The 16,987-nt window shown below is 42.0% G+C and overlaps 1 protein-coding gene across 4 annotated transcripts; it reads right to left on the bottom strand.

The window, feature by feature from the left end:
• Positions 1 to 302: 302 nt before the first annotated feature.
• DESI2 (desumoylating isopeptidase 2) lies at positions 303 to 15,213 on the bottom strand. 4 transcript variants are annotated; one of them, XR_011149805.1, is made up of 6 exons: positions 14,952 to 15,213; positions 8,380 to 8,452; positions 6,392 to 6,485; positions 5,752 to 5,893; positions 2,489 to 3,900; positions 303 to 1,587 (listed from the first exon to the last, which is right to left on the bottom strand). XR_011149805.1 is itself a non-coding variant. In XM_069009921.1 (5 exons), the coding sequence occupies exons 1-5, from the start codon at positions 14,988 to 14,990 to the stop codon at positions 3,667 to 3,669; spliced, it is 582 nt and encodes a 193-aa protein (XP_068866022.1). In that variant the 5' UTR covers positions 14,991 to 15,213; the 3' UTR covers positions 303 to 3,666. The 4 variants fall into 4 exon arrangements, 3 of the variants coding, with proteins under 3 accessions (XP_068866022.1, XP_068866023.1, XP_068866024.1); XM_069009921.1 differs by having other exon boundaries at positions 303 to 3,900; XM_069009922.1 differs by lacking the exon at positions 14,952 to 15,213 and adding an exon at positions 14,470 to 14,688 and having other exon boundaries at positions 303 to 3,900.
• Between the last annotated feature and the right edge of the window lie 1,774 nt (positions 15,214 to 16,987).

Raw genomic sequence — 16,987 nt, 5'->3', positions numbered from 1 at the left:
ACCAGAGTGTTTGGACACTCCGACAGATGTAGTGGTACATGAAATCTAAACACATTTTGAATGTAGTCTGTTAGGAACTTACTGGCTCTCACTAATGCCTCAGGAAAACCAAACCACAGCACCTGATGCTCATGTCAGCCTAACAGCCTAAAGCTTAACTACAGGAAACCCTTGGATAGTCTCACTGTCCTTCAAAACCATGGTTCAAAACCAAACATCAGCTTGGGTGGCACTGCCGAAACAAGCTGTAGGTACAAAGGGAATAACACACAGAGCCAACTTTTTTTTATAAAAGTATTTTTAATAAACTGATGGATTTAAGTTTAAGATGCTAGACAACTTGTTGCCATGTACAGGTAACAAAAGTCAAAATTCTTTGAATTTTATACAAATACTATGTAGTACAGTAAACTTGAATACAAGTTTACAAAAAATGCATCAGTGAATATTCAGCTTGTAACCAACTTCCAACAGTGAAAATTATCATCTATCAATAGTGATCAGAATTGCATTGCAAATTTTAGAAGTAATGCAACTATGTTTTTTTTTTTGTACCAAGCCACTCTGAAGTTACTGGTGCACACTGACAGTACATTGGATTTTTTTGGCTTGCTGAACAGAAAATGGCATTTAAATAAAATGACTGAGTTAAACAATGTAATACATATCAGAAGTACTATCTCACAGAAAACTAAACAAGAATGAGAAAGTAAACAGACAGAACCCTGAAGTGGTGATATTTTTCTACCCGTTTTGATGGAAAAGATTCCACAGGTGTCCAGCTTTCTCACAGCATTTTGAAGTGTTCTAGTCCTAGCACAGTGTGGTCGTTAGTAGACTAAAGTAATCCCTGCTTGGCAGTAATGCTGGTGAAAGGTAACTTGCTCTATTGCTAACAAATTGGAGTAACCACTGGCAGGGTGACTTCTTGCAGGCATCCAGCAGAGGCTGAGCTGACAGCACACGATTGAAGTTACAGTACTGCTCGCTTTGATACGATACTCAACAACCTTCAGGGTTCAGGTGTCAGTTTCCTCACAGGATTTACAAACTGATGGTTTTCAAACAAACAAACAGAAGTCTTTATGGAGCATAAGACAGTATTTTTGCCTGTACAGCTACCAATAAAATGAATGTTTTTGTTACAAACTTTCCAGTCTGCTTTATAAAAAATAGTCTTAGTTTTACTTCTAAATAAAAACTGTGCTGTGATCTGTCACGTTCTTGCATTGTACATGCTGTAATTGTGTGTGTTAATGAAGGTGTAGAGATTTGTGACCTAGTGCTCTGGATGTATCAGAAGCCTAAAAAGCTGATTTTGGTACATAAAAGGTAGCAATGAAAATTCATTCTATTTATTTTTCCTAAAGCCTAGGAAAAGCTACAGTACGTTGCTAGATCAGTGGCCTCAACCCTGAGCTGAAATAAAGAACCTGCCTCGGCCAAGAGACTTAGTCACATTACTACCACAGCTGCACAGCAGAGACAAAATAACCTGTCTGCAGCCTGTTGTCTGAGCTGTGAGTAGTGCGAGATTCAGTTCTGTAATGCTTGAGAGTTGACTGGAGACCACCATATTCATTTTCACTACAGGGAAAAAAAAAGGAAAGAAAAATTCAAATTCAGAGTGAAAAGCACTCAACAGGGAGGGTCAGTATATCCAGCTTCTGGAGGTCAAACAGAGAATGTAGTGGCAGACTCACCAGTCTTAAGCATTTCCCACTTGGTAGAAGAGATTATTAAAACACGTACCAAAATACAGTTATGGAGACTTTTACTATTATCTTGCTCTTTCCAGAAAGAGTCTCACTTGATTCCCCCCCAGAACTAAGCATATCTCTCTCTGTACTACACTGCATCGCAGAAGATAAGTGAAAACCTAAAGTCTGTCTGATGAAGGATTCAACCCAGGTGGCAGCAGAAAAACTTCCACTTGTTTCTAACACAAGTCAGAGCTGGGAACCATAAGAATTCTTACTATGATACAGCTACTGCACCTTCCCATAGGGTTCAATGGCATCACTACCCATGGCCAGGAGCATTCATAACATGAAGCATTTTGCCTCCCAAGAGGACTTTTTTTTGCTTTTAAACAGCAGAAACTGCAGAGTCAGTATTTCATTCAATGGATAAACTAAACCCAGCAAAAGACTGTAAATAAAACTTGTAAGAATCATTTGTGTTTCTAGTAATGCACACTTCTTTGTGAGCTGATCAGTTTAGGGATGGTATGTTTTTTGTTAGTTTAAGGCAGCAAGTCTTACAAAATACTCAAGCTCACCTCCCTCATGTTTGTGCTACTGTAGCCTTATGTGCACAATAGAACCTCACTAATTTACACTAATGATTGGAAGAACAATTAATTCTCTTGGTAAGTGAACAAGAATAAGGCATTCCATTATATATTCTGATCACTAATTATAATTTAGCTCTAATTATAATCTACCAGCAAACATATTTCTGTGTTTTAGAAAATAATATCTCTTACCTTCAGATACAATTATGTGTGCAGATTAGTGGGTTCTGCTGTGTAAACACGCAGGTGCATAAACAATTTTCAGGTTTTTCTTCATTACATCTGGTAAGAAAGTTAATGCCACAGACAGAGACTGTGGGAAAATAAATTAGGATTTCTCTATCATTTGTGCAGATATGCACAACTGGGCAGTAATTTTTAGCTCAAAAAAAGAAGGACGCAAATGTTTACAAACTCAAATGAAGCAAAATCAGCAGCAGGAAGCAAAGGCCATTCCCCAACCATAAATGGCTTGTTTTACACAATTCCAAACTATATGAAACAAACAAAAAGGAATACAGAATACAAGTACTAACTTATATACACAAGTTTGAAATCAAGTAAAGCAAAGAAGTGAAACATTTGTTGATGCTTCTAGCAGATGATATTCATGTGCTTAAATCCTGAAGTAAACTGCAAGTAAAGACAGAACACAGGATGAAAACGAAATGGCTGAATTACAAAAAAAAAAAAAAAAAAAAAAAAAGGATTGATGTGCATTGCAATGAGATAGAAATTTCCCTTCATATGTGCAAAAATCCACAGTTTCATTAATGTAGAGGTCATACTTCTAGGAACAGATTTTAGACCAAACCAGTCTCCCTACATCCTGGAATCTACCTGTTTACATCAGCCACTTTAAGTGCACAGTACCCTGTTCACATATATAGTATTCAGCAGTTTCTGGCATTTCTCAATTTAACATTCTCCTGCCTTAAATCTTGAAAACAAAGGGGAAAGTTCATCCAGGGCATCACACCACTGCTTTTCATTTATACCAACAGTTAAATCAAACTCAAATTCTTTCTTCTTCCATGGTGGCAGGAGTCCTTACAGGACTTGTAAACAGCAGTACACAATACTGTAAACAAATAATTTAAGTTCTGCTTTATGCAAGATGTTAAGTTAACTCAGGTCTACCAAACAGGTGAAAATGAAAAGGGTGGCTTCATACAAAATCCTTCCCTTTTCTCCCAGCAGTTCCTTTCACTATGTAAATAATCCTGAGCTGAAACAGGGGTTGATGAGAGCTTTTTTTTTTGCATATAAAACCGATGTTCTAGAGTTGGCTCTCATGTTCTGTCAGGAAGTCAATTGCTGAAGAGATCAAACTGAAGTATTTCAAACCATTTGCTACTTTGGAGGAGGACTTATAATTTGGTGTGGCGTCCAGTTCTAGACCCAGATGCCGAGCTTGCCAAGGAAGCTGATGCTGCTGCATCCTCAGCTTCCTCCAGCTCATCGTGTAGCTCCTGGCTAACACTAGACTGGAGGGCTGCAGGAGTTAGCCACTCCTTTGGCAGGCAGCTCTGGAGGAAGGGTATACAAGAGCTGAAGTAGGCAAGGCGATTCACCCATCGTGGAATCTCTTTTCCACAGAGAATCTGTGGGGGAAGGAAAAAGAAAGGGTTAATTTGTTTTCTGGATTCAGCAGTAACAAAACTGCAGTACTGTAAATAAAAAGCAAAAGCTGCAGCAGCCTTGCAGTTTACATATCACAAAAGCCAGTCAAGAAGCATCCAAGTTAGCTGCACTATGACAACTTTCTCCATCAGTAAAGGCAGCATTCCAAGTCCCACAAGGAGACCTATATTCCATTGTGAAAGTTGGACACACGGATCTATGATTTTCTTAGACGTCCTGGAAAGCCTAAACACCTCACTCTCTTTGAATAACTTCTATAAAAGGCACAGAAATTAGTTAAGCTATGGTTTCTGTTCAGTGCTAATTCCTCAGAAACAGAAATTGCAGGAGAAACCTCACTGGTACAAAAAAGCACCCTGAAATCAAGTGGCCAGAAAGACAGTGTCAACACCAGAGTTGTATGGGGTTACACACACTGCTGAGGCTCTTTACTGTGGTGGCCTCTGACCACTTCCACAAGACGTCACTACCCTACAATGCAGAGGCCAAGCATGCACTTCAGTTCATTGGGACAGGAGGAGCTACACAATGCACAGCTGGGTTCAACTCTTCAAAAATGTATAAAGTTGCAATAAGTACTTATTTCTACTGCACATCAGTCATTAAGTAATTCCGTTGCCACTATTCAAGGAATGAGCTACTTTACTTCACTACCTCCATATTCACTTCTGGTATTACAAATTTGGAGAATGTGAGCATTACCCTGTAACTGAGCAGCATTTAACTTGTAATTGTACCCACTTCTATAGCCAATTTGAACACTAAATAGGACAAGACCTACAACAGAAACAGTATGACCATGCAGCTGAAGAATATGGCAAAACCCTGGCCATATAGGCCAGATTTCACACCAACTGCAGCTTTGTCAGTGTCTCACCCTACTTACTTGTACCAGCATTGCACATGAATCATCATCTCAATAAAATTTTCCACTTTCCACTACCACTACCAAGATCAGTCTACATAAAACACAGGCTACACAGTAAGTATGCATTAACTATTTTGGAAAAAAAACCAATTAAAATCTATGAAAGTTCACATGGGAAAAATAGCCATTCTTGTTCTGGGGTGTTTCAATGAAACATTAGAATAAATTCTGGCAAGCACAGATTGTCAACTATCAATAAAAATTTCCATTCCCCTCATTGTCCTGGGTTACTTGTTCCTGACCCTTTCCCTTGTGTGGATATACATGTGAATGATCAGGCATTCAATCATATTAGCAAACTGATCATGTTACAACAAAGTGAGGGGAAAAAGCAAAGCCCCTTCGACTCCTCGGTCAGATGCTTTGCATGACCACTCAAGTATCTACATGACCAAGACACAGGTGCTGGCAGAGCAATAACTTGACAAAAGCCTCTCAAGCAGAAGATTAACATCATCTGGGTAACTTCAGTGCCTTTGCTATTCTTTAACAGTAGGTCATAACCTTGAAAATTATTTTCAGTGTGATGGTTCTGTGGGGAAATACAAGTAATCTGACAAAAATAACATGTAGTTCTATCTTCAGGAGCAGTCCCTGAAACAATTGAAATGATTTTGAAATCTTGTTAATATGTTATTTACTAGGTATCTGTTTAGGAATGCACCTCTGCTCTAACACAAGCTATGTATGACAACAATATTTAGCAGCAAAATCTGGTGCTTTGGACATAAGCACAAATACAACCTGAAAAATAGTGACATTTGCCCAAGGTATCAGAGATAGGAAGCTGAAAATTAAACCAAACATTCCAAAGGACCAGAAGGAGATGATGCTCTGTAGCCACCTGTGAAGCACCTTTCTATAGACCTTTATGTTTGTTTACCTCAGATAAAGCTGAAGAAAAGTGATTGCAGTTTTTGTGCATTAGGTGATAAGCATTTCCTTTGAATTCCTTTCCAAGCTCTTCTACTATTTTTTCTATATCATCTTCCATAAAGTCGGTACTGCCTAGAACCACAGCTTCTCTAGAAGAGAAAAAGAGAGTAGAAGATGATCAGGCTGCCATGATATAGGTGGACTACTGTTCATACATTGCTCAAAATTCACCCCACTGTGGGTAGCAAGATCTTTCTGTTCTCCAAGAATAACAAAGATTCTTTCTATTCCATTTTATGGCACCACTTCCATCTTTCTCATGAGAGATTATATTTCCTTGCCGATTATCCACCTTGAAAAAGTTACTGCATTGCTTACACTGTGTGAGTAATAAAAGTTAGCCACAAGTCCACAAAATTTGTATGCACTTAAGGAATTTAATGGTATGCTAAAAAAATGTTCCTTGCTGTAGACACTTCATTGTCTCGTCACCTCTATCCGTCTCTCATTTCTATGCAAACACATGAATTTCTCAGCAAGTCAGAAATCCTGTACAATTCAATACATCTACCCTCAAAAATAAATGCAACAAATTGTCTCTTTCATATACTTTCTCAAAGAGCAAGAAAATAGGTAATCTTTCTTACTTAAATTTAAATGTTTCTCCTAGCTCAGAAGCATTTCCTGGTGAAATCTCAAATATTCCAGAAAAAGGGTACGGATGACCACCATAGGCAAATTCTGAAAGAGAAAGCTCAGATTTAACAAAACCAGCATCTGATGACAGTAAAAAACAGCAGAGCTCACTGACTGGAAGATGACTTCACAAGGATCTAAAGCTGTCAACCAGACATCTTATTTACATGGGGAGCAAATGAAATGAGCTGAAAATTAATAATTTTATCAGTTACTACTCAGCATAAGTAAAAATTGACAGGAAATTTCCTACATCAGTGTACAGGTTTAACTTGAATAACTTTGCAGTAAGTACATACTGTTTTCGTTGTATAAGTAAGCATTTACAAGTTAAATTGTACATCTTGCCAATGTTCTTTAAACATACTTGTCTTTAAAATTCCACTTACATATGTCTAAATTGGGGATTCAAAGTACTGCATCCTCAGAGGTCTGATGGCACTTCTATTCAGTGTACACTATAGCACTCAGTGTGGCAGTGAGCAGTGGCCTAATAGGTTTTTTAAATGTCTCGATTTGCAAGACAACTGTCATGAGTTCTGTACTATAACAAGAAAACAAACCAGTGCACACATCTCAGGTCTGCACAAAGCATCTGCTGGCTTAAGCACTCACACTACATGAAAATATCATGATGCGCTGTAGCTTCTGTCTGTGTCTGTAAGATAACAGCACGCTGCACCCAGAGTGTAATAAAAAACTTTAAGCATGACTTCACACTTCCTTTCCTCAAAACTCTTAACACATCATCCAAGTCTAGCACTCAGTTTTGTGGATAATCTTTTTTACAACAGGTTAATAAATAAAAAGTTTGATGTGCTTCGAAAAATTCAAGTCATTGTTCTAGCAGGGGCATGACCTGCTATATGAGAAAGCTGCTATAATCCCAGCAGGAAGGGAGGCACATGTATTTGGCACAGCTCAAAAACTGGGCTTCAGGCACAGCACTATTAAGAGTCAGGTCTTTCTGGGTCAGATTAAAACAAATTTTAAAAGAAGTTTTAACACAAAGCGTTGCATTTTGCCAATTTGTTGCTCTGGTAACACTTGCAAAACCAGATACAATGTGACCATTATACTAGCCAAAACACAGTTTAAGATAACTTTGGGCAGTCTGGTCTTGGGAGTGCATGCCCTGCCTTTTGCTCCTTCCTCTCACCTCCCAACACATTCCAAAAAAAAAAAAAAAAACAAACCCAAAACGCTGCAGCAGATTTTCCTTCTTTAACTGGACTACTTTCAGCAACACCATCACCTCATTGTGTCATTATACTTGTGGGCAGAAACACCTCAGACCTGAGCCCGTGCTGTGGCATGCTCAGAAATACCTCCTGGCTGCAATGCAGGTTCCAAGTGGCCTGAACAGATCAGGAGGCTGCAGCACCCAAGCACAACCCATTTAGCAAAATTGAAAAGCACTGTTGTTATTTACCACAAGGGTATCTTTTATGAACAGCATGTATAGGATGCCTATAAAAGAAATTGTCTCTAAAAAAAAACCAACCTACCAATAAGGAATAGACTTTTTCCTGAGCATCGTGCACTTTTAGGTGCCTCTGCAACAGATTATTGCTCCTGTAGTTAAAAATTAACTCCTTGCACTAAATGCTGACAGAATACTGAGGAAAGGATTCAACCATGCTTACACAAAGCACACATTTTTTAATGTAGGTTTTTTAAGTATTTCCAAACCTAAAATAAAGATTTCTATGCCTAGCTGAATAAATTGTACACTTTTTCATAGTTGCATAGCTTTATACAAAAGAATCCATGACAGCTACCAGATTATTCATGTCCAAGGTTTTTTTCCAGAGGCAGAAAAGATGAGAAAAGAGATGAACAGGTTTTGGGAGCTAGACTCTCCTCACTACCTGAAAAATGCTTTTTAAATAACAACATTACTGAAACAAAAAGTAAGTTATGCTTTTCTTGTACATACCTCGGCCATACACCTCTATACCTGAATGAAACACTCCAATTCCAAGAGAAGAAGTATATTCATTCATCCAATACTAAAAGGAAAGAAGGGAAAAAAAACCCCCAAACTCTAGTTAGTTTGCAGTACAGATTTATCTTCTCATAGCAGACTGTCCCCCCACATCAAAAGCATTAAACCCTATCACAAAGTGGAAACTGCACAACCCATTTTATGGGAACAGAATGTCATTAAAATTCCCCAACTGTACACAGTGAATTAATTCCATTAGGTGCTATTCCAGCGTTTTAGTGCTGTCAAAGCTTGTCAATCAAAGAGTCTGCACCTGGGAGAAATCCAGATCAACCTTCTATTTGTCAACAAGCTGTAGGTTGTAAAGTTTGCCATGCAGTGGGATACATTCTAGAATCAATTGCTGTAATTTCAAGGAGCACATTTTTCTTTACAGTACATCAGAATGTAGGACCGTGAGATACACACACCCACTGTCATTAACAGCAATGACCACATCTGCCTATGAACAGATGAACACAAGACATACTCAGAGATGGACTGACATTACCTTATTATATTTTGTCTTTGAATACTCAGCTAGAGGTCACCCTACAAGAGACAAAGCTCTCTCTTGCTGCTGATGCATGGGTCCCCAAACATCAGGTTTAAGTCCTTTGCACAGGTCTGACACTTGTTTCCAATATATCACTTGTATTGTAGCCAACAGAAAACAGATGCATTTCAAAAGGAATCAGAAGTGAAAATTTTGTAGAAAAGGGAAAAAATAGTAAAGAAAGGAAATTTCCCTTAGCTTCTGATAGACACTTGCTGCTGCTGCCACTTTCATAAAAGAAAAGAGAAAGCACTAACTATTACCTTCAAGACCTCAAACATGCACAGAGCTCTGGAAAAGGAAAACCTCAAAGTACTGTCACTGTCTACATCACTACCCTCAAAATATCAGTCTCCAACCATTAAAAAATTTCAAGTGACACACAATTTGAGAAGGAACGTGAAACAAAGTCTTTAAAAAAAAAAAAAGCCTCAGTTGCATCTTTAAAAAGATGGCTAGGAAGAAAAACCTCAGGAAAATACAAGGAAAACATTATTTTGTTAATTACTCCAATAACAGGATTTTTTTTCCTCCCAGAGCATCCATGTGAACTTTTACAAAGCAGACTTCAAAAAGTCAACTGGTGGGCAGGATAAAGGCTGAGGTAGTACCCCCAGTAAATTACTACTGGTTTAGCAAGCAGGCAGAAAAAAAAGAAGTCATGTTCTTCACATAACCTGTTGACATAATCAGTGTTTTCTGATGTGAAGTCACTAAGCAGCACAACAATGATAAGAACGTAGAAGGTTGCAGGTGTCACGCTTGAAGATGTGCAAGCTGGAGTCAGTGTGTAATTTACAGTGCCATCGCAAACATTGTGGCATGTAAGCTTTTTGTCTCCCAATAAAAATGATACACTAAACCTCAGGTTGACAAGCTATTAATAAAAATGAAAACAAGTTAAATGGCTAAAAGAGCACATCATGCCACTAGTTACAAACAGACAAGCCACCTGTGGGAAATTTTGTCAATATGAATTAAGAGAAGGCAGATTTTGTGCCTTATATTTATTTAAAGCTCAGTTGTGATCCGTGGATAAATTCTGCTTAAGACTAAACTTTACCCTTTGCTTTAATTTCTGAGTTTGTCAGTCTAGTGCTATGTTAGCTAGTGGGGTATGGATGACTACACTAAATCATCACCTTAGTCTATTTAAAGGGTTTAGTAGTTCTTTCCTTCCACCCCTCAGAACAGAGCAGAAAGCAAGTCTGTATGAACAAACTACATCCAGAAATACACTGCTTTAATTTACTCTGTATAGAAAGACTTAGAACAGGGAGAAAACAAGAGGGCAAGAAAAGAGAAGGATGTGAGGACTACTCATCTTAGTGAGTTTGTGAGCATAAAAAAATGGATTTTGCTCATGAGATGAAATCGAAGTCCCCAGGAAAACAGAAGAGTTACTGCAACATAAACCTGTTCCAGTTCTGAAGCCATTCCTATTCCCCAGTTTACCAGCTCACCATTTCAAAATACTCTCACATTTATATTTATAGTCAAAACCGTAGGCACAGTCAGTGTACAGTTTGTCAGCACTAGAAAAAAGTACATTTGCCTAATGGGAAGGTGTATCCAAATGAACCTAATCTGGAACTGAGCTAGACAGGGTCTCTGGTGGTCTAGTCTTTCCCTCTCCCGCGCACTTGTGGCCAGAAAACTCAGATCTTGGCTGCTGTATTCCAAACAACCTACGTATCATGTACCCATTGGATCTGTTAATGCTAAGCAAGGTTATGGCTGCTCTCTGAAAACAGAGCAAAACTTACACAAGATATCCCACAAGCAGTGGGATAAAATAAAGCCTGGTTGGTTATTAGACAGAAAAATATGAGGAAAAAAATTATTCACCGTCCTCCCCACCCACAACCCCACAAAAGCAAACACAAAGTACAGGGAGAGGACAGAGAAGTGAGTCACCAAGCCTTGTCACTGATCTGCACAGAAGTGGATGGGCGGGATGGAAAGCAGAGGTATTCAGCATGGCCTGTGCCTGTCCAAGGATGGGCTCCTCCTCACTGGTGCCACCTACATACACGGGGCTCGCTACACTACACAAGGTGAGCACTGGTGGCAAATAAAACAAAAGTTAGCAGCTTTGGAAGAAGTGCCTGAAGCAAGCTGGCACTTTGCTTCATATTTCCAGTAAGAACAGAGTAGGTTAATTGAAGATAAAAGAATTTCAATGAGGCAGAATTACTTTCCCCCTAGGAACAGTAATTATATCTAATTATTACTTAATCTGGATGAGCTATTGGAAGGTTGGTCCTATTTTCTCATTGAACAAAATGCCTTATCTCACTGAAGAAAGAAATGCAGGACAAATGCAACAAAGAGTGCTGAATTTGGCTACAGCTGAAAAGATTATATACAACTTACAAAATAAAGATTGTAAATTAAATTACATCTGTGTAGCTCACTGTTTCAGTAACATGCCCAAACTGATCCCAAATGCTACATCCTTGTTTCCATTACACAAATTGGATTCCCTTTAGTCTTGACATGGATTTTGCCATAATCGTATGGTGCAATCCCATATCCTCAACATTTTGCAATATGCCAGTCTTGTAAAACAGGATTTCAGGTTTAATCTATCATTAGGAAAATATTAGAGAAGCATTTTTCTATGTGCACAATCAAGTCACGTCACTACAATGAAAGAACACTAATCACAGTCCTTCAAAAATATCTCCAGAGCTTTCATTTACATTAATACTTTAGCTTGTTATTGCCTTATTTAACAAGGGAAAAAATAGGATACTACTTGGGCACAAAAAACCTAGACCCCTAAAAACAGCAGTTAGTTAAAATACAGCTATAAAGTACTCCAGTTCTCAAAACACAGTATATCAAAGCCTTCACCGTACCCTTTTAATGATCATAAAAGATGTTCAAAGGCATGAACTGTACCACATAAATACACCCTTAAGCTTCTCTCCCTCCATAAAGTTACCAGCACTTGAAAGTCTACTTTCTTCTACAACACACGCATCCCACTCACACTTTGGTTCTATCAAAGATTTTCGCTTTTTAAAGCACTAAGGACATTAGAAGGGTATATCCTCCAAAAGCAACCAACTCAGTCCTGTAAAGAGTTCCAACAGGAGCAAGGTCACTTAGTACTCCTCTGCATACCTAAGCAGCTGCCTGGGAAATGAAGCCACAGTTTGCGTTCAGGTTAAAATAAAGCTGTTCGTTATTACAGTAACGTTGGCTCAGTCAACCAGGTGAATAACAATGGTCTCTTGTTCCACAAGAGAAACAAAAAACCCCAATCCCAAAACTAAACTACAAAAATATCCCAAACCCACTTCCAAGTGACATGGAATGTCAGAAGCAAAGAGCAAACCTGCTAATGTCTCAAACACATGGTGTGGTTTGATGAATAAGCAGAACTTCAAAACTGTTGTTACAGAAGACTCCTCCCTTCTTTCACCCACTCCTAGTACCCCCAAATAAAGCAGTACCATTGATTTCAGCAGGCTGTTGCACAAGCAGTAAAAACTGCTATGCAATATGGAAGTGAGGCTTTGGTTTCAAACAGACTGAGATGTGGTTCAGCAGAGAAGTTTGACAAAGGACATTCACTGACGGTATCTTCCAGAGATCCGTGAACCTGTGTTTTTCTCACGAGTTTGAAGGAAAACTCTCTCTAATGGCCAAATAAGGTAGACATTGCTACAAAACAACACACAAGACTGAAGCAGGAAATAGAAATATTCTCCTCAGTGGTCCCATCTTATACTATGTATAATCTGTGGTGATGTACAGCTCCAACAATTAGCACAACTGCCAACTAATGCACAAGAAGGCACCCCTGCATGTAACCAAACAAATAAATGTGCTTGGCTGCTTCTTTTGGATAGTAAGTCCCTTCCACAGATGGTGGCTTTAGAAACTATGTGAATTCTCAACAGAGACAGAGCCCCAGTAATAACACCAGGATAACCAACAGTTCCTAACATATCCTTAGGAAAAGTATGACACTAGCTTTTAGGAGCACACCCTTCCTGTTGCTTTTTTCACCTCACTTCCCTCATGTCAACTGCCAGCCTTCCTAGGATGGTTGGAGTAAAACTGATCACAGCAATTCAGCTCTGGAGGAAAAAGAAAGCACAATGTGAATGGAAAAGCAGACTATCACAAGAGAAAAAAACCCACCATGCTGAAGTCACAGCCCACTAGTGCTACCATCACAGTGAGAATGGAGTTTCTCAGAGGCCATGGCACTAGTTTCCTGGCAGGTATTTACACAGGAGTCAGTCCATTCTGTTAAGGTTTCACAGCCTGCCTGTGAACTGGGCCTGCTTTGCACAACTGAGCAAGTCCTTGTGAGAACAGTGGGTCTTCATTTTGGTGAGTCAGAAGTGCGGCAAACCTTGACTTCAAAGATATTCTTATGTAAGAGTCACGAAACCGAAGTCCTACTTCTTTCTCTGTACAAATATTTATAGCTAATATATGTAAAACCATCTATTTTTGTGCTAAAAGAGATTTCCCTAATATATATATTCATACTGTAGTCCAGAGAAGCCATATATATGCATGTGAAAGGGCATCCTTCCCTCATCCAGTCTAGTATAAATAAGGCTCATTGTGACTTTTTCTCATATTAGCATCATATATGATCTCAACCAGGTGAGCAAAGACCACTTCTTTTTTTTCTCCCATCTCTCAGAAAATCATAGTGAACAGACTGTTCCTGTCTCCAGTCTCCCTTCACTGTCTATAATGAAGGAAACCAAAGTTGAGGTAACAGGCTATATTCACTGGATACAAAACTCAAACACAGGAGTGGGCAAAAAAATCCCCCCAAAAAAGGACATTGATTTCTAAGGTAAGTAGCAGGGTGAAAGAAAATTACAAAAATCAGGCTAGTTCCTATGATATCATAAATGTATTTGATTTCAAGCCAGTTAGCTCCCTATTGATTGCTATTAAACATTTTAGCATTTGAATGTGACTCTTCCCAAGCAAAACAAGCTGTATTTTCTCACTTCCAGCAGTCACTGACACTACACTATATACCTTCACCCTTTCAAAACAGCAAAGGTTCACTTTAAAATGGTGGCAGTAGGAAAACCTATCCAAAATAAGCTAAGTAACACAACCTCTATCACCTGAAGCTAGTTCTCCATCTTACTGTCCCTCTATCAGTAGACTCGAAACTTGGTCAGAGAACCAGTGCCACTCGTTCTAATTTCCAGCGATTGAAACGCATTAACAGATAATATTTTCTCAATATTACTTATCTAAGCCTCCTGTTCCATGCAGGTACTTACACCTCATTTGTTACCATGGCATTTGAGCAGCTTCCAGCTGAAGCTAAGACAATACAACAGTTGCTGTAAGTGCCACATAAAGATTATCCAGGAGGGAGAGAAGGTGAGCTCATAGGGCTGCAAATCAAGCTGGAGCAATTATTTTAGTTCTACCAAGTCGCAGCCATAACAAAACTATTCAAAAATTATGGTCTAGAAAAGAATCACCTTACTGACACTGTGCTAAAAAGGTCTTATCCTTGCAGAGACAGAGGTTACCATCCTCCTGGAAAACTGGACCCTTTTCTGATTTTCGTGAGCAGAAAGGCAGGGCCTCCCCGCTGCTGAGCTTTGGGGCAGCAGCAGAGGTCGGGGACGCTCACGGCAGGGGAAGTTTCCTCCGCAACAGGGAGCGGATCCACCTGCCACTGGAAGACCCGACCCGGCAAACTTCTGTCGCAGGTCATAGAGGGGCTGTATAAATCATCAGACCTCCCAAATCACCGCCCTTGCCCCCCCCCTTCCCCTCCCCGGGCTCGTTATTTCTCCCGCTCCGCCGCCCACGGATGCAGCTCCCGCGGGGAGAGGCATGCGAAGGGCACGCAAAGTTTCCCAGCCGCCCTGGCCCCCGCAGGGCAGGACACCCCCCGCCGCCGCCCTGCCGGGAGGGGGCCGAGACCCCCGCCCGCCGCCCCGTGCCGGTGGCTCACCATGTCGTAGACGTTCAGGATCACCAGCTGGTTCGCCATCGCCGGCGGCCCGCGGGCGCCCCCCGCCCGCTCGGTCGCTCCCGCTGCGGCGGCGGCGCCGCTCAGGCCGGCGGCGGGGCGGTGCGGACCCCCGGGGGCCGCTTCCTCCTCGTCCTGCCTGTTGCTGCGGGGCGGCGGGGGGCGGCGGGCACCATGGAGCCGCCGCCGCGGAGGGACGGGGCCGCGCCCCCGGGAGACGCGCTCAGCCCGCGGCCGGCAGCGGGGGCCGGGCGGCGCGGGGGGCAGCGGGCGCGGGCCCCGCCCCGGTGGCGGCGGCGGTGCCGGTGGCGGGAGGGGAGGAGGGAAGGGACGTGTGGGGAAGGGAGAGGCGCCGGGGCGGGCCGCGCCCTGCCTGGCGCCGGGCCGGGGCCGCGGGACGGCCGGGCAGCCCCGCCGACGGGCGTAAAATGGAGCCGCTCCAGCCCGCCCCCAGCGCCCGAGCGGAGCGGCACGGCCGCGACTACAGCTCCCGGCGCGCCGCGCGGGAATGCGGGCGGGAATGCGACTCCCGGCATGCCCGGCGCCGCCCCGCGGCCTGGATAGGGTGCGGGGGCCTGCTTGTGGTGTGGCTGCTGGCCCTGCCTCGTCCCATCTGCCTCCTGGGGAGGTGTCCGGGGCGGCCGGAGAGCGCTGCGGTGCCTCCCTCGGGCCTTTGGGGGCCCGGCCCGGCCCGGCCCGGCCCCGCCGCACGGCTGCGTCCGCCTGCCCTGCCCCGCCCTGCCCCGCGCCGTGCCCGCCACTCGTGCGCCTAAGGTTGTTGGTTCCCAGAGGAGGATTAGTTAGTTCCCCGTCCGTGTGGTGGCCGCGTGCAGAGTATCCCCCGGCACCGCCATTTCACATTTGAGTTCAGTGGAGAACGGAATTTTAACTGGCTCGGCAGAGAGAACGTCTGAGCCGCCTGGACCTGGGGATAACCCACATGTGGATGCTGGTGAAGGCATGGCCGCTTCTAAGGCGGCAGGCGCCTTCGAGAGTAACCTTGCTACGTAAGCTTCATCTATAACCCTGTCAAGTGACAGCAAAACAAAAATCCGTTTATTAAAAGCTGGAGAAAAAAATGCATTCTCTCTACCAGCAGACTCAATTTTATAAAGACAAGCAGTGCCCCTTCACAGCACTTTAAAAAAGGTTTACAGCAGGCTGTGGACGTGCCCTTGGGCCAGAGGTGCTGCAGGAGGGAGAATGTTCTCACCCCAGGGGTATCCTGACTTCCACTATCATTTCTGGCTGCAGACATTTAGATGTTTAGCCCCTCTTTCTTAGCTAAAATCCCAGTTGGCTGCTGAGCTCCATTTTGTGTGCAGAACAGCTTTGTCCCTCGAGTACTACAGCATAGCTGATGCAGGCAGTTAAAAAAGCAATTCCTGCTTTGGGGAGTGATCTTTGGTTAGAGGAAACGAGTACTGTCACAAAAACTTACAACAGGTCTGGCTCCTGATTGTCAGAATACGTAATTCAGGCACCTGAGGGACTGGTGCGTGAACCTGAGGTTGGCAGTAATGCCTTACTTTGCCAGTAAAACGTGGACAGGTCCGTAAGTCCTTTGGGTAATGTTCTTTGCTCCTTTGGCTAAAAGCTAGGAAACTCGTGGTTATTAAACCAAAAAGTTTTGTGGGAAAATGTTGCTTCCATGTTCGGGAATGCTGAGGAAAATATGATTGTTTCTTACATCTGCAGGGGTCAAAAACCCGACGCGAAAAGGCAAAGGCAGGGACTCCATTTCTAACTAACAGTATGCATTAACTGGAAGACAGAAATACAGAGTGTTGGAATGACTTGCAACAATTGGCTTAGTCTTCATTCTCCTGTGTGTTTTCTGTCTATAAGATGCACTGTAAAGCAGAAGGAGAGGAAAGCATAACTTCTAGCCTGTAGTGACAGGAGAGAGAAATTTCATATTCTGTGAAGAATAAATCCCCAAAGTATCATTTATTTGACTTTAAAATTGAATTTTGGCATTTAAATACTAGACTTAATAGATAGAGGAGTAACACAGT

The sequence above is a fragment of the Aphelocoma coerulescens genome, chromosome 3 (genome assembly GCF_041296385.1).
Source record: "Aphelocoma coerulescens isolate FSJ_1873_10779 chromosome 3, UR_Acoe_1.0, whole genome shotgun sequence".
Taxonomy (NCBI): Eukaryota; Metazoa; Chordata; class Aves; order Passeriformes; family Corvidae; genus Aphelocoma; species Aphelocoma coerulescens.
Note: the sequence above shows the minus strand (reverse complement) of the source record. Positions and strands in the feature narration are given on the sequence as shown.